General features: G+C 54.4%; 1 protein-coding gene across 2 annotated transcripts in view; it reads left to right on the forward strand.

The window, feature by feature from the left end:
* The window catches only part of pug (pug C-1-tetrahydrofolate synthase, cytoplasmic), a 61,123-nt gene extending 47,220 nt beyond the window's left edge, over positions 1 to 13,903 (forward strand). For both annotated transcript variants that reach the window (XM_037216707.1, XM_037216705.1), the window contains 5 exons: positions 5,038 to 5,141; positions 9,277 to 9,435; positions 11,669 to 11,795; positions 12,180 to 12,332; positions 12,653 to 13,903. In XM_037216707.1, coding sequence (XP_037072602.1) covers positions 5,038 to 5,141; positions 9,277 to 9,435; positions 11,669 to 11,795; positions 12,180 to 12,332; positions 12,653 to 12,742 — 633 coding nt within the window. In that variant the 3' untranslated portion in view covers positions 12,743 to 13,903. The remainder of the gene's footprint in view (positions 1 to 5,037; positions 5,142 to 9,276; positions 9,436 to 11,668; positions 11,796 to 12,179; positions 12,333 to 12,652) is intronic.
* The last annotated feature ends 2,372 nt before the right edge of the window (positions 13,904 to 16,275 follow it).

The raw sequence follows: 16,275 nt of genomic DNA on the forward strand, positions 1-16,275 counted from the left end.
ATTTCAGAGTTCGCAAAAATGGGCCCCTTTACGTCATTGTTTGATGGCGTCATGGAATGGTTTTGTGACGACGGCAATGCTTGGCAGCATCTGGCGGCCAGGCCTAAAGAATAACTCGAAACTCACGAAAGCTGACGCCAACCGGCCATTTTCACCGCGGGCGCCGTGTTGGATGGCGAATTAGTGAATTGCTTGTTTGTGGACTTCTTGTATTGGTAATGGTCGTAATAGAGGTGATCGACAGCTTTTAGGGCAGGTTATTCATATCAAACCACGATATCCTGTGAAGACCGTCATATAGCGTCATGAATCTGACCGAAACCTGCCAAGGACTGTTGGGAATGTTAATACTGAATTTTTGACTCACGCTTCCCTTCAGTGCTGCATTCCTGACATTGACGTCTCGTGATGTGCACGGTAATGACTTTCTTTATTATTGGTGACTGGAAATGTAGTTGCATGCGAAAATTAATAAATCTGCAACATTGCTATGAGTTGATTGCCAAAGCATTGTTATGTCGGTGGTAAAGATGGCAAATTTGAGCTACCAATCATGTTTTTCTTGCTTAGGACTATTTATACACTCACTAGTTAGCCCTGATATAACCATTGTGGTGCAACAGCATTCTCGCTGATGATAGTCCTTTGGCGTCGTTAAATCAGTTGTTACGTCATTCATGAATTATAAGCTGTTTGACATAGAGTAGTCAACCAATTTGGTACACTGTGTAATGGCACTGTCCAACAGTGTCATCATGGCACTACCTCAGTGCTGTACTGTGGTATGGCATAATGAACAATTATATGTTTTTTGTACTGCAATCCCGGCTGCTTTCGTAGTAAATTTAATCATGAAAAGATGGGTAAAGCATGCATTCTTATATTAACTACGCATCTGACATATGACTGCCCAAAAACACATGATGCAATATACAAATCACTTTCAGCAAAGCACACAACCAATAAGTGACATCACTTGCTTAGACTGTTTTGGGAATCCACAAAACATAGGTGACAGGGATGCAAACACCTCCTCCGCTTCCACAGCCAGACAACATGCTCAACCATCAGGTTGCTTTACTCACAAATATCGTTCACACAGGTAATAACACATGCGTAACAAGAAAATATTACACGTAGTGGAGTGACACTGGAAACCTGCTGACCTTACACAACGCTAGAGACATGACAAGTGCATGTAGTTATGGTTAAAGAGGCGGAATGCAAGGAAATGTTGAATCTGCCGGTGCACACAGGCTGATGATAAAAATGTTGTCAAGTGCTATCCAAGCAACCAACAGCGATACTTCTCCATGCTTCTCAGCACCCAGCATCTTACACAAGCTGCAGTGACTACGACAATGGTGACTCACAAGCAATGCTTGCCCGCATACAATTTTTTTGAGACAGCTGTATTGCGCATCCATAATAATTCAACACTATATTTTCAGAATTCTTAATTGGAAGACAGTTTTGCGAAGCTGTATCATGCAAACCTATACCAAGCACGTGCATTTATGAGCTGTACTGACACGTCCTTACTGCCTAAGTGAATTGCTAATATAATGGCGTACAATGATTTAATTATATGCTGTAATACCTCAATGGGTTCAAATTGTTGGCAAGATCATAGTGAAGTAGAAAATTGCCTTTGAACACCCCTGCAGCATGGGTGCTAGTGTTTCTTTCAGTTTGCTGATCACTACCTTGTCATGTTCAAACAAACCGAAACATAGAGGCAGGTATCAATGTGTCACATTTTACTGCGAGTTATTGGATTTAAGGAATGCCTAAACAATGTTCTCTCTCAGAAGTACAAGCCCCGCACGCACACTCTCCATCACATCAAGATCAATACGAGCCACTGGCACCCACCACCAATGGTCACACCCATTTCAAGCACCTGATTCACACTCCAATATCAACTAGGTGTGACCCCACACTTGCGCAACCCACGGGACTACCAAATGCAGGTTTTCTCGGGGCGCCGGTAGTTTGGGAAACCAGAGGTACGGGGTTCGATCCCCCGCGGTGCCCGCCCTTCCTGCCAGGCTGAGAGGCAGGCGACGCCATATAGCTTCAGCAGCTGAGTGCGTCGTAAAGCCCCAATGACTGACACATGCAGATTTTCTCGCAATATCCGTACAGGTTTTCGGCTATAACACCGCATTTCCTTGTGAGCTCCCTTCAAAACAAAATCCCAACGTAGGCTCATGGTAATACAACTCATTGTCACACAATGTGTGCTAAATATTATATATATATATGTATATATATATATATGTATATATATATATATATATATATATATATATATATATATAATTACTGCAATGTTTTCCTAAAGTTATAATGCCTTGCTAACCCATAAACCCGCGCAAGGTGCTTTGTTCCGGTGCACAAGGCTGCAATCGAGTTGTATGTAAGAAATACGTCAGTAGAAGAAGAAGAAAAACCGCCAGCAGCAGAAAAAGTCAGATGTGCCGTCGCGTCTTCTTTTTTTTATAACATTTGGGAGAGTGCCGTTCTTTTTGGGAGCTGTACTTCTTGCGGACAGTGGCATCCTCTTTTTATAACATTGGCCTATGGTTTAGAAATATGGAAAATGCCCCGCTGGCGACGAGTGCTGCGCAACCCGAAAGTGCTCACGCTTACGTTTGCGACACGCATTCAGTAGCGAAATTGTTACCAACAGCCAATCACCTTCCGTTGATTGTATCATGCGTGCCGCATCACCGCTCTTACGAATGTGTTAGCGGCCATGCTGTTTTGACCATAAGCAGAAAACAACCTGTAATATAACGGCAACCCTACAATGACGTTTCTATGACGATATCAATGCCAAGGTGACTTTGAAGTAGTCCCCCAATAAGACTTCTCGCACTCTTGCGAGCGTATAACCCAGGAACCATAGGGCTTTGGGTCTTAAAAAGGGCATGACCGTGAAGTGCATTAGGTCTTCAATAAGTCTATTTCAGTCCAAACCCCCTCGTAAATGTGGAACATTCCCTTTAATTTTACTCCGCCGTCTCAGGTCGTTTCCGTGCTGGACAATGCTGTGATGTAGGCGTGGCGTGCTCTGCTAGGCTGACCGTTCATCATTGCGCAGCTAACCCCTGGACTCCTGATAGGGCGGAAAACGTGCGCGTTTGAAGATTCGAACCCAGCGCGCCGGTAATCAGCGAGACACGACCCCGCCTCCGGTATACGCCTGGGTTACTGGCTGCTGGCTGGATCAATGTCCTGGCATGCAGCGCTCCTGCTGTGGCTGCTCGGGCTGCCGGGCAGGCTGTCCGTCCCGAGTGGCTGACGCCGCCCCCAGACCAACGGCCGTCAAACGCGAGGCCGGCCAGTGGGGGTCGTGGCTCAGATATGTCCCGCGATGTCGCACGGCACAGATTGTGCCGGCGCAAGGCGCACGACACGTCTTTTTACGCCGCGGGCTGCTCGGAGGGCTCGCTCAGGTCCTTCCCCTTTGGTTTCGCCCATGAGTGGTGATGGCGGGGATAGGTATGGGAGATGCAGGTCACGCCCCCACATGTGTAAGACCCTGAAAGGGACACCATGGATTGATCGAAATGACCCGCCATGGGCGACAGTGAGTGACTGGAGCCTCGCCGAGCAGCAGCTTCACGCCGTGGGAAGCCTTTGCTGGCCGCGTTCCATTTTCTGAAAATGCGTTTCCTGTGCCAGCTTGGGTGCAGGGGCGCCGACTCATTGCAGGCGAGGCCTGCGCGGCGTCAGCTGCGGCACCAGCTTGGGATACGCGCCATCGTGGCCAGAATTTATTGTTTGCAAAAATCGGGCACCATCCCAGTGCTGCCGGGGCTGATTCAGCGCGCCATGGCCTGTAACGTGAATTCAAATCGTTCCTTATCTCTGTCGCCATAAGTTACGTTACACAGTTCGGCAATTCCCCATGGCTAGGCACTGGTCATGTTGGGAGAAATCTCCTCCGCTGGTGACACTGTGTAAAGTGTCACGTCCCATTAGGTAACGCCTGCTTAGCCTACAATTGAGCGGGAAGGTTTAAATATATTGTTTAAGAGGCTGTGACATGGTTTGCACCACACCTGAAGTTTCTGTTACCCTGTTGACCCTCTTCCCTTGACACGCTTCGTTTACGCTTCATCAAAACTCCCCTCCCCCTCCATATAAAACAGGATTCATGAACGGGATTCATGAATAAAACAGGATTCAATATAGCAATTCGCTAGACGAACAATCTGACAATTTTGACTTAGCCTAGGTCGCTGGTGTCGATATTGTACACTGCGGATGGTCATGCGTATACTATATATATATATGTATATATATATATATATATATATATATATATATATATATATATATATATATGTAATGGCGCATTTTTCGTGAGCAGGTTGCATCTTTTTCACTGGTCAGCCCCATAGCTCTCCCAGCAACAAGCTCTGCTTGGCTGGGTGGACTCCCTGGAAATCCAGCCCAAAACCCCAAAAATAATAAAAAAATAGCTCATTTTGCGAATCTACACCTCTGGATGTATCCCTGTTTCGCGGAATGGGTACCAGTGGCAAGGGGACAGTGCGTAGTTTTCGTCATGTGGTGCGTAGTGGCCAGAGCGTTACCAGGTTAGAAATATTGGAAAAACAAGCGTCCAGTTCCTGGCGATCAGCATTACGATATACCTCAGCATACTAAGGTTTATAATGATATATGTTTTAGGATGCGACCGGGTAACTGTAGCAACGTCTGATGTTTTTTCGTACGTCGGTTGACATTGCGAAGCGTTCATTCTATATGTGTGTGTATTCGGCCAGACATTCGCCATCAATCTGCTGCGCTGATTGGTGGATATAGTCCGTCCGTACCTCCGCGCCTAAGTCTGCCCAGTCGCGGCGGACTAGGCGGGCGCACTGCGAGCCCATGAGCCTGGTGCGCGTGAGCGTTTGTCCGTTGTTCACCATGCTTGTCTCGTGTCCTGAGTGAGGCTCGGGCTGAGTCACCGAAGCCGCTCGGCGCGTCTCTGACCTCTGACCTGGCTCTCCGCCGCAGGAGGACACCGCGCTCGTGGAGAAGGGTTTTGCCAACCTCAACAAACAGATCCAGAACACGCTCAAGTTTGGCGTGCCCGTGGTGGTCGCCATCAACAAGTTCAGGTGAGCCCGGCTGGCGGGCGCTGGTGACGGCAGCGGGTATGTGCTTCATGGCTTTGCTGATAGGCTCGTCAGGGTGTGTGTGTGTCTGTGTGTGTTATTGGGGCCTTACGACACACTCAGCTGCTGAGGCTATATGGCGTCGCCTGCCTCTCACCCTGGCAGGAAGGGCGGGCACCGCGGGGAATCGAACCCCGTACCTCTGGTTTCCCAGACGCGCAGTGGTGAACGCAGACGCGTTAAACACTACACTACCGGCACCCAGGGTCAGGGTGTGAAGGCTGAACACATGTGACAGGGTTAACACGATATAGAGTCTCCGAGCTAGTGCCGTTTGGACTCAATTTGAACACCCTGAAGTATGCATGATGCGTCACGCTTTCATGATGCGTCACGCCTGTGTGAACAGACCTTAATGGCCTGTGCAAACCTGATGTGGGGATTGGCTGGTATTCCCCGTCGGCCCCCCCCCCCCCCCCCATGTCAAAGTTTCACAGAATTATTCATTGCCGTTGAATCATTCGTGTCAAACGCGGCCAAACGCTGACATCATGTTCAGGTTAACCAACAGCAAACAACGCACGTCACTTCGCCGAAATCGCACATCTCGCAGCCGGCGCGCAGGGCTTATCGCACTTCCTGTGGCCGGGCGTGGCGTGGCGCGGCCGCGCGCGCCGCGGACCGCCGTGTCCGGACCATGGCGTCATCGGCCGGCCGTGTGGACGGGCCGACCACTTCCGCTGTGACGTCACAGGCTCACGCGCCGCCGGCCGGATGTGCGCCCGCCGCGCGGCCGCCTCCGGAGGACGGACCGCGGTCGGCCCGGCCAGCCGACCTGTGCCCGAGCTGGGACCGGCCGCCGCTGATGGCTGTGTCAACACGCCGCCTCTGGGGCCAAAGTGACCACTCACTCGGTGGGTGGTCACTGGCAAATACACTGATACGCTATCCTGGCTGGGCGCCGGGTTACCCGCGCTTATCGTTCGGCTCCTCATGCTTGCTAAGCGCGGGCCCGAACGAACGCCTTTGTTGCCTGGCTATAAGGTTATATCCTGGGAAGTTCTGACACATGAAATCAGACACTTCCCGCAAATTATTTTGATGTTTTTGAGCATAAATGCTGATCGTTGGGAACTGTGGTCATCGCGTGTGGTGCTGTGCTTTCTGGTGTTCAGTTCATGCAGAGGTGGAAGGCGACGTACGGTGGAATTACACTCTTCAGCAGACATGTATCGCAGCGTGGTTCCGCTTCAGACGGAATTCAACTCCCGAGCTTTGTCTCCCTTTCCCCGGTCACTAAGGGGTTGATCATGTGCCGGCCCGGATATGAGGCCCGCTCGTGGTAAAGACTCTCGAGAGTTTGCTACCAACGACGAAACGGCTTGGGTGCGTACGTGCGTGCGTGCGTGCGTGCGCGCGTGCGTGCGTGCGTGCGTGCGTGCGCGCGTGTGTTAACGTCTGGCGTTCCCTCTGTTCGCATTGTCATATTGTGCCCGTTCTTGTTACTGTTGCAGGCTGTCCCAAGGTGTCTCATCTGGCTTACCTAGCTTACTGATCTCAACGGTGGGTTTAGTATGCAAAAAAGCCAAATAAGTGGTGACGCGTCCAGCAACGACGACAGCGGCTATTCGAACCGAAAGGTCGTCCGTCCCCCCCCCCCCCCTAAACACACGCACACAAAAGAACATTGTCCGTCCGGCTGACCCGGAAGCGAGTCGGGTTTGATGTGAAGGGCTGTGAGCTTTTTTGGAGGGCTTCAGTTATTGGTTGGCACATAAGTCACGGTGTTGATCTGTGCCTGGTGGCTCACTGCGATGTCCAGAATGAGCACGCTGGAGTTAGTCAGTTTGTTTTGGGCTGGCTGTGTTGGGCACTTTGCAAAGTGCTGCCCGAGGTGGTGACCCTCATACTATTCCAGGGTGAGAGGATTCATCTGTTCTTCTCCACAATATTTTGACTTTTGTTCCGCCTGAAAACAGGTCATGGAATCGAACCCTCAGCCGTCGTGACGAACGGGGTTGACACTCACGAGTAATCTAGTAACTAGATGCGATTGAAGCAGTTGACGGATTTATAGAATGGGAGTCCCGGAAAGGATTTTGGGTACGGCAATGTGCCATTTGAAAGCATCTCTTAGCGGGCGTATTGGTCACGGCGAGCTCCTTCTCCGTGCGAATGTTGGACTGGAGTCTAAAAAACTAGAGATCAGTGAAGGCCAACGACTGAAATCAAGGTACTCGCTCCCGGTGTAGACTTTTTGTGCAATATGGTCGGGCTACGGCCGTGATAATGTATTTGAATCACGCCTACAGCACAAGTTACATTACGTTTTGAACTCAGCGAAAGGTGACGTGATAACAAAGATGTCCAGAGCTGTGACAAGCGTAGTCTTCAAGTTAACTTGCGTTCCAGCGAGTACCGGCCATTTTGCCGATATACAAGACAGTTTGTTGCTCCTGCGTGAAGACCATCTGCTCTAGCCTCTGACCTAAGCTCCGCTTGTCTCTGGACAGGTGGTAAACAATGGGCTTCAGATTTATTCGGATGCAAAATATCAAACGTACTCAGTTCCTCTAAACAGAACCGTGCGTTGACTGTAGATATCTGAGCGTTGAAACATTCAAGGAATACGATAATATGACATCCTTGGCTTTACTTGACATGTATCGGTAGTAATTCGAAAGTTGTGTGCCCTAACATGCCGTTGACAGAAACTTGCGGCCTGTGTAAGCTGTGTTAGTCAGATACCCTATACGACCCTGGATGTTCACCCATGGATAACACATAAGGTGTAACATACTAGACGGCCTGCTCTGCACTTTCACCCGTCTGCGTGCGTGCCCGTAAACTCGATGTTCCATCACGGTTGTGTAACGCAATAAATTTGCGTTACGAAATTTTTGTCTGGTTTCTATCGCTCTAAAAATCCTGTCCAGGCGCAAATGAACGTCCCATAATTAAGGATTCACGATTTATGCCACAAAAAGCGGCGTTCTCCGGACATTTCATTGGTCAGCAGAGTCCGTTGGTGGGAGCAGCACTCTTGACAGGGGCAGGCGCCCGGCCCCCATGGCCGATTACTAAGGGATCACCGCTTCCTACGTGAGCCCCGGACGGCCGCCGGCGTGGCTGGCCTGCCTTGGAGACGTCCTAGACTGAGAGTGTCCCGGGGAGTTCAGGTCATAACGCCTATCTGCCCACACTGACCGCGACCCCGACCCCAGCCCCGACCGTGACCTACCTCGACCCAGATCCCGACCCCAAACCCGACCTAGCCCCCGACGGAGACTGCGCCGGCTCCGACCCACAGCCAGCCGGTCAGCGCGGCGCCCGTCGCCCGGGGCGAGAGTGTTCAGGTCTCGGCAGGAGGGCGGCGGACTGCCGTTGGTGCCGGCCCCGCCCGTGGCCGCGCTCTCTTGCCGGGCGGCGCGCCACTGGCCGCCTCAAGTGCGGCCTGTCTGGCGGTGTGGCCGCCCAGCCCCGGCCAGAGTCCACCACCAGGGTCGGCTGGCGCGCCCGGTGACGGCATGTCGACTCGCCTCCCCCTCCCCCCCCCCCCCGCCATATCCGGTGGCCCCGCCACCTGCGCTGGCAGTGGGACTGGACGTGACGACGTTACCGCCGTTGGCCGGTTTCATCAGAAAATGAGGCAGATTGGGTAGACTGCTCTGATTTGAGCCGTGTGAGTGCATGGGCTAGACTTCTCTAGTTTTTACCGACTCATCTCGCTAGTCAGCGACGTAACAAACGTGCGTGGCAAGAATGAGGTACAGTGGTATTCTGTGGTAAGATGTACGATGAGGTACTATGGTACGATTGGCTTTTGTGCGGTTCACATGTCTACATAGTGCGATTTGTAAATGGGCTGGGATATAGTTCGGGTTTTATATGAAATTCACCACAGCTCTCGCCGTACCGACCGTGTTTGGAGGACGCCGCGGGCTTGCGGGTATCAGTGTGGTATGTGGGTTCTGGGTACTTTCGGAGGGGAGGGGTGGAGGGTACTATCGAGTGGAATGGGAGTGTGCGCGCGTTCTCAACGTCGACTGGGGAGGGAGCAAGTGACCCTCTCAGTTGAACGTGTCACCCTGCCAAAGCAAGTGACCTGACCTGACCTGCCCTGATGTCCATCGCTCAGCACTGACACTGACGCCGAGCTGGAGCTGATCCAGCGCTTGAGCCGCGCAGCGGGCGCCGCCGACGCCGTCATCTGCACCCACTTCAGCGGAGGTGGCGCCGGCGCCCGCCAGCTGGCCGAGGCCGTGGAGCTGGCCTGCCAGCAGCCCAGCAGCTTCAGGTCAGTCCCCGACTGCCAGCAGCCCAGCAGCTTCAGGTCAGTCCCCGCCTGCCAGCAGCCCAGCAGCTTCAGGTCAGTCCCCGCCTGCCAGCCGCCCAGCAGCTTCAGGTCAGTCCCCGCCTGCCAGCAGCCCAGCAGCTTCAGGTCAGTCCCCGCCTACCAGCAGTCCAGTAGCTTCAGGTCAGTCCCCGCCTGCCAGCAGCCCAGCAGCTTCAGGTCAGTCCCCGCCTGCCAGCAGCCCAGCAGCTTCATGCCGGCCCCCGCCTGCCAGCAGCACAGCAGCTCCAGGCCAGTCCCCACTTACCAGCAGCCCAGCAGCTTCAGGTCAGTTTCCGCCTACCAGCAGTCCAGCAGCTTCAGGTCAGCCCTGTTGTGTCGCAATGTGCCAGCAACGTAGCAGCTTCAGCTTGCGCGGCTCAGCATCCCAGCAGCTGCATGCCAGTCCCGGCGCTTCAGCTGCCCATCGCCGGCTGGCCAGCGATCGGGCAGCTTCAGGTCAGTTCGTGGGTCTGTGGGCAAGCCTGTGTGAATCAGCAAACCCATGTCTGACTTAGCATGTTCGAACGGTAGTTTTAGATCAGCGGTTTTGGAGATGCGTGGCCCGAGTTAAACGCTACCCTCCTCGCAAAAAAAAAATGGGTGCGTGTCAAAGCCCAGTTGTCATGATCAGATTAGTGTTACCGTTAGACGTCTAGAGGCGAGGTCATCGATGGTCCAGAGACTTCAATTTAGGTGACGTGCCTCATTCAGCATCTGTATTGGAGCAGAACAATCAGTTCAAAGCCGTCGCAGCTGTTCTGGCTCACCACCATTTGGCTTCACCCAACCTTTTGACCTTACCTCACAACCACTACAACCTCTTGGCCTACGACTCACCGAACAAATAATAAATGACCATCGCATTCGACGCGGCCTAAAACCAGTCGAAGGTCAATAGGCGGTGAGTCGGGGGTAATAAGGCGAAAGTCACCCGGGACAAATAATCAAAAGTCAATAGGCAGTGTCAGCTCAGGTGTGTTACCAGACCGGCGACTTCCGTCCCACGTGGGCCGCCGCACGCCGGATCACGCCGCTCGCCGGTCACGGGCTCCTGAGTCACGCTCGCCACCGTTACCTGCCGCTCCGATGTGGCATGTGCCAGCGCGCATCGTTCGCGGCTTGCAGCGAAGCACGAGCCGCACAGCTCAGACCGCTTTTGTGTGGCTTGTTACGAGTGTCCTGTTCAAGTATGGAGCCGGCCATTCCCGTTCCTTTGCCTGGTTTCGCTGTGAAGTGAGACGCGCCGCTGTGAAGGACGGCTGCTCGCTCGTTTGTCTTACTTGTCAGATAACTGACTGGTGCATAACCATGTAACTGGAAGGCTGGCCGTTATTGTCCGTCAGGGAGAGGCGGCTTCACTCGGCCCTGGAACAGATCGGGCCCACCAATAATGCCGTCTGATTTTATTTGGGCTCGGACGAGCAGACGCTCTGATTCCAAAGTGAGGTTTTCAACCCGATAAATGGAAAACATACAAGGACATTATTTTTCGGGTTGTCTTCGGTCATATTGCTACGAACTAAAATGTGCTGACACAATGACAGTGTGACTACGTGTCTGCCAGCCATACTATGCCAACATTTGGAAGGATTATATATCATGAAGATCAGAGCGATTTAAAATACAAATATATCAAACCAATTAGGAGGGTATGCTTCTCCCTTGGACGTGGTTGTCAGAAACGATTCTTGGCGTGGCCGGTCGTTTTAATCTCTCGACCAATCAGTTCTCCAGCCCGACCTCCGCCGAGCTCACCGTCATGATCATCACCATCATAGAGCACTCATCATGACCATGATCATGACCATCATAGAGCACTCCCCACTCGTTACGGTTGCGAATGGTTACCGGTGTCAAACACTTCACCATCGCAAAACGTAGGGTGCTGGTCGCCGACTGTGTGTGTGTGGTGTGGGGTGTGGGTGTGGGTGTGGGTGTGGGTGTGGGTGTGGGTGTGGGTGTGGGTGTGGGTGTGGGTGTGTGTGTGTGTGTGTGTGTGTGTGTGTGTGGGTGTGGGTGTGGTGTGGGTGTGTGTGTGTGTGTGTGTGTGTGTGTACGTGCGCGCGCGCGCGCGCGTGCGTGCGTGCGTGCGTGCGTGCGTGCGTGCGTACGTACGTGCGTGCGCGCGCGCTTGTGTGAGTTCAGTTGGGCTGTCGGGCGGGCGGGTCGCTGAGCGCGCTACTCCGGCCGCCAGGTTCCTCTACGACCTGACGCTGCCCATCGTCGACAAGATCCGCATCATCGCGCGCCAGATCTACGGCGCCGACGACGTGCAGCTGTCGGAGCAGGCGCAGGCGCAGGTGGAGCGCTACACCCGCCAGGTACGGCTGCTGCGCCTCGACTATAGTCTCGTCCGCCACCACGTGTAACTCACGTAGTACTAGTTGTACTGTTATTTTCTCACAGCGGACGCGCTGTTTTGCCTAATATGTTTGCTGCTCAGTATCCTGCATCGTGATCGTGTGCCATTGTCGGCGTCCGGCCACGTGCGGTGCGCAGATCGTACATTCTATACAAATAATGCTGCAAAGTTACCTAGACCACGTTACGACCACGACCGTGTTGTGTTAACCAGTGCCGCGCCGACCGTGACGCAAAATGTGCACAATGTAAATGGGTGGTACGCCCGGCAAAGCGTCTGGCGGCTGCGCTCGGTGTCCGTCTCTTGCCCGCCTGACCGCCTCGCTCGCCGACGGCGCCGCCAGGGCTTCAGCGAGCTGCCTATCTGCATGGCCAAGACGCACCTGTCGCTGTCGCACGACCCCAGCTGGAAGGGCGCGCCGACCGGCTTCACCCTGCCCATCCGGGACGTGCGCGCCAGCGTCGGCGCCGGCTTCCTGTACCCGCTGGTGGGCACGGTACGTCCCGCTGCGGACCGACGCCGTCGTCCGACGACGGCGTCGGGTGGGGATGTGTGACGAGGTTCGACAATGCTGGTATTGTTATGGCTGAAGACTGCGGCGACACGAAGACTACGCGCATTCAAATCAAGCGTGTGTGCCGTTTTGGGTTGTGATGACGTGCGTTAGGCAATCTGTTCACATGGATGGCATCTGTTGCATCTGTTAGGCATCTTATGGATATACGGCGCCTGTCCGTGCTGTCTGTGAGGCCGGAGAGGGGGCGCCGTGTGCCGAAGCCCCGGTGCCGCTGTGACTCCTGACTCCGACCCCGCCAGATGAGCACCATGCCCGGCCTGCCGACTCGGCCTTGCATCTACGACGTCGACCTGGACCTGGACAACGGCGACGTGCAGGGCCTGTTCTAAGCCGGACCGGTGGCGCCACCTGTGGCCGGCCCGGGCCTGCGGAGTCGCTGGTGCCGCGCCGGGTCGCTGCGGGCGCCGCCGCCCGCCGGCAGCTGCCTCTCGTGCTGCTCGCCGCCGAGCGGCGCGGGGCTGATGCCGATGTCTTCCGGCGCGAAGCGCTGGATGATTCGAAGTGGTGGAACGACGGAGCCGTGGGCTCGTGGGCTGAGATTGGTAGAAGGTGGGGGATGATTCGGAGTGGTGGAACGGCGAAGCCGTGGGCTCGTGGGCTGATATTGGTAGAAGGTGGGGCGAGTAGGAGGTCGGTTGCTGGGCATTGCCAGCTGGTGAATACGCCGGACCGTGGTGCCTCGGCGTGGTACGTACCTTCCGAAGCATGTTTAAGCGGCATTTGTGGGCCGGTGCCAGGTTTGGATGATAATTGTCGGATCGCGTCACTTTCGTCTCGTGGACATCTGTAAACAATGGGGTGCATTAAGCTGTGTCGCAGATAAGCTAAGCGGAGGGGATACTAATTTCTGGGGTACTCAGCACGTTATGGACGGAGCCCGATTATTTTGCATCTGTTACCACACTGAGAGAGGCCTCAGCCGTCGTAAGCCTGGGTCTGAAGTGTGCTCCGTGAGGAAGGTACCATCGCCATGCCCTGGGCACGGTCCGTCACGTCACAGTGCTCACCAGTTGTGTCGTCTTAGGCACTGGAGTAAGTGCCTCAACGATTTCAAGCACTTGACAACCGCTCAGTCGCCCGTCTGTGTGCCAAAAGATCAATGACCTGCGGAAGTGCCCGGTGACCAGTGGTGCGTCGGTGCGATGCCACCTCGTCGTTCGGCGTGCCATGCGTGACGCCTGGGTCCGCCTGGTCCGCCGCTGCGTACCCGTCTGGACTGGTACCGGGGCGTGGTCCCGCGCTCTAATTCACCGCCTGATCCGCCGCGCACAGCTGTGTGGCTCAGCGATCAAAAATGCAGCGTACACACGGTACAAATAAAGTGCCTCACATATGTTTGAGTAACGCGGGGTGTAGTGGGTCTGTCTAATCGGTAGAGGCTATGTTATGTTTCAGAGCGGACTTGTGAAGCGTTGTGTTGGCGGTACTGCTCAGCGGCCGAGCCGCCGGTGCCAAAATAGTTGATTTTTTAATATACGGCCGACACACATGCGCCTGGTTTTTGTCTGGTGCGGCCGGGACTGATCAACGACAGGAGGCACACAGCAGGCGGGTGACAGGGAACACATTGGTGGGTTGGTGATGATGGTGCTGAGTGGCGTGACAGCGCTGTTCGTTCGTAACGTGTTGTTTTACTGTAAATGACTGCTCGTAATGTGTTGCAGCATTCATTAGGGAGAACACATGAGTAGGCACGCGACCATATTAGTCCGCGCTGACTTCATTTACATATGTCTTCGTAGGGAGAAAAACATTGACGGTCCGCACCTGAGCCGCGATCACCCGACAGCGAGGGCGGACGAATTAGGCACAGCTGGTGGCTTGCAGTGACCGATGCGGTGTTCATATCTCACCCTGACGTGCGGCGACCGACGCTGGTCGATGTACCCGGCCGACGCTGGTCGATGTACCCGGCCGACGCTGGTCGATGTATCCGGCCGACGCCGGCCAGTCCGCACCGCAGACGCGCGTGAGTGCCTGAGGCTGACCCCGGGTCCCTAAAAACACCTTCAGCGACGGTAGCAGATTTCATTGGTGCCGTTTTCGGGATTCGGGCTTACACTCGCTGAACGGAGCGGGGAACGGTAGGTTTAGTGAGATTTGCAAGGAAAGTTCAAATGACCGTCAAGACCCGCCCCACACAGGTGGCGGTGACCGCGTGGCGCCGCAACATTCGCGTCAGACAAGCACGTTCGCACACGCGTTCTAGGTGCGATACACACCACTTGTACGGTGTGTATACACACCACTTGTACGGTGTGCTGCCCTTGTCTAAAAGGTAAGCACAGCAGCGTCGGAACGGGAGGTTCCGCGCCCGTGGCATTCCTGACCTGGTCATGCCGCGAGACAGGCGTCTGCTCGGAGGTCGACTCGGGGTCACAGGAGCGGTCAGTGGATCTCACGGTCCTCATCTCACTCACACCCAGCGGTAAGGAAACATGCGCAGGTGCACATTCCTCCGAACGCTTCATAGACTCATGGCTATACAGCTCAGGTGATATGGGACCAGCGCATGCTCACGCTCACTCCACTTGGGCGTCACGGCGGCGTGAGGGACAGGACGGGGCTTAAGCTTGTGGACAACATTTTTCCACTCCCCAAGCCGGACCCCGTAAGAGAGCTCGCGTACTTTGGCCACAACAGCGGGCTTCCATGGCCGAATGAACTTATAGTCCTCGTCTCGCGTAGCGACGTGCCAAAACAGAAACACTACTTCACCTGACTGGTAAGTGAACTCGTTCAGCTTAGACTCGTGTAACCGTTTGTTTGTTGCATTGCTCTCGTCTGACCTACTAGCAGCGAAGTGATACGTCTTGCGCAGACCCGCACACAGGCGGTTAATATACGCTGCTATGGATTCAGACTTCAGAGCACGAGGAGCATCGAGCTCGGTGTCAGTCGGCAGACGGGGCTCACGTTCGAACATGGGGAGCAAGGGGCTGTAGCCTAGCGATTTGTGCACCTGCGAACGATGTCCCATCATGAACAGTGGCGAGAGCACATCCCACTCGTCATGGCTTTCGTCTGGGTATTTGAAGAGAGCATTCAAAATGGCTCTCATCATGCGATCACATTTTCCATCACCCTGAGGATGACCACTGGAGGTGTTGTCTTCTTATGCCCATCAAACTGCACACCTCGGACATCACCTGACCTCGAAAGTTGGCGGCAGAGTCAGGACGCAGGTACTTGGGACAGCCAAAGCGGGAAAGCAGGCCATCAACGGGCGCAGTGGCATCCATAGTTGCAGACATGTCCGGCAGAGCAAAAACGTCGCAATAGCGTGTGGAGTGGTCACTGCACACCAGCAAATGTTTAGTACCCCGAGCTGTTGTCCATGGAGACTATCTCCCACGGCTCGTACGATCGCGGCTCTCCCAATGATGCGCGAGGCTGCGGGACGAGTGTGTCACGAGAGCTGCGACGCTCACAGCTCCGGTAACAGCTGTAGACAGCAGCTGTCGTAGCTGACCACCCAAACCTCAGCTGAGCCAGGGAAAACAGCCTATCGTGACCGAAGTGGCCTCCGGCGTGAAGTGACGTCAGAGCACCGCCCACAAGACTGCAACACATCACTACCTGCAACCTCTCACTGTCGTGCGGACGCCTTTTGAAAACACGGACAAGACACCCTCCACAAGACGAAGACGGGGCCCCTACCGCAGCAACGGGCGGGCGCCCTCCGAAACCCGATGATGCAACAGCCGGTGATCTGCGGAGAGATGGCGTGTTATCTCAGCAATGTTTGTTTTTCCCCCTCTGCTCCTGTTGAATGTAATTCAGGGGCCAGCGGGTGCTAGTGATGCGGTCACAGGTAACACCTGGTACTACTGGCGTCTGACAGCCAGCATCAACAGTCTCC

Source organism: Pollicipes pollicipes, unplaced genomic scaffold (assembly GCF_011947565.3).
Source record: "Pollicipes pollicipes isolate AB1234 unplaced genomic scaffold, Ppol_2.1 Scaffold_4002;HRSCAF=4701_pilon_pilon_pilon, whole genome shotgun sequence".
In the NCBI taxonomy this organism is placed as follows: Eukaryota; Metazoa; Arthropoda; class Thecostraca; order Pollicipedomorpha; family Pollicipedidae; genus Pollicipes; species Pollicipes pollicipes.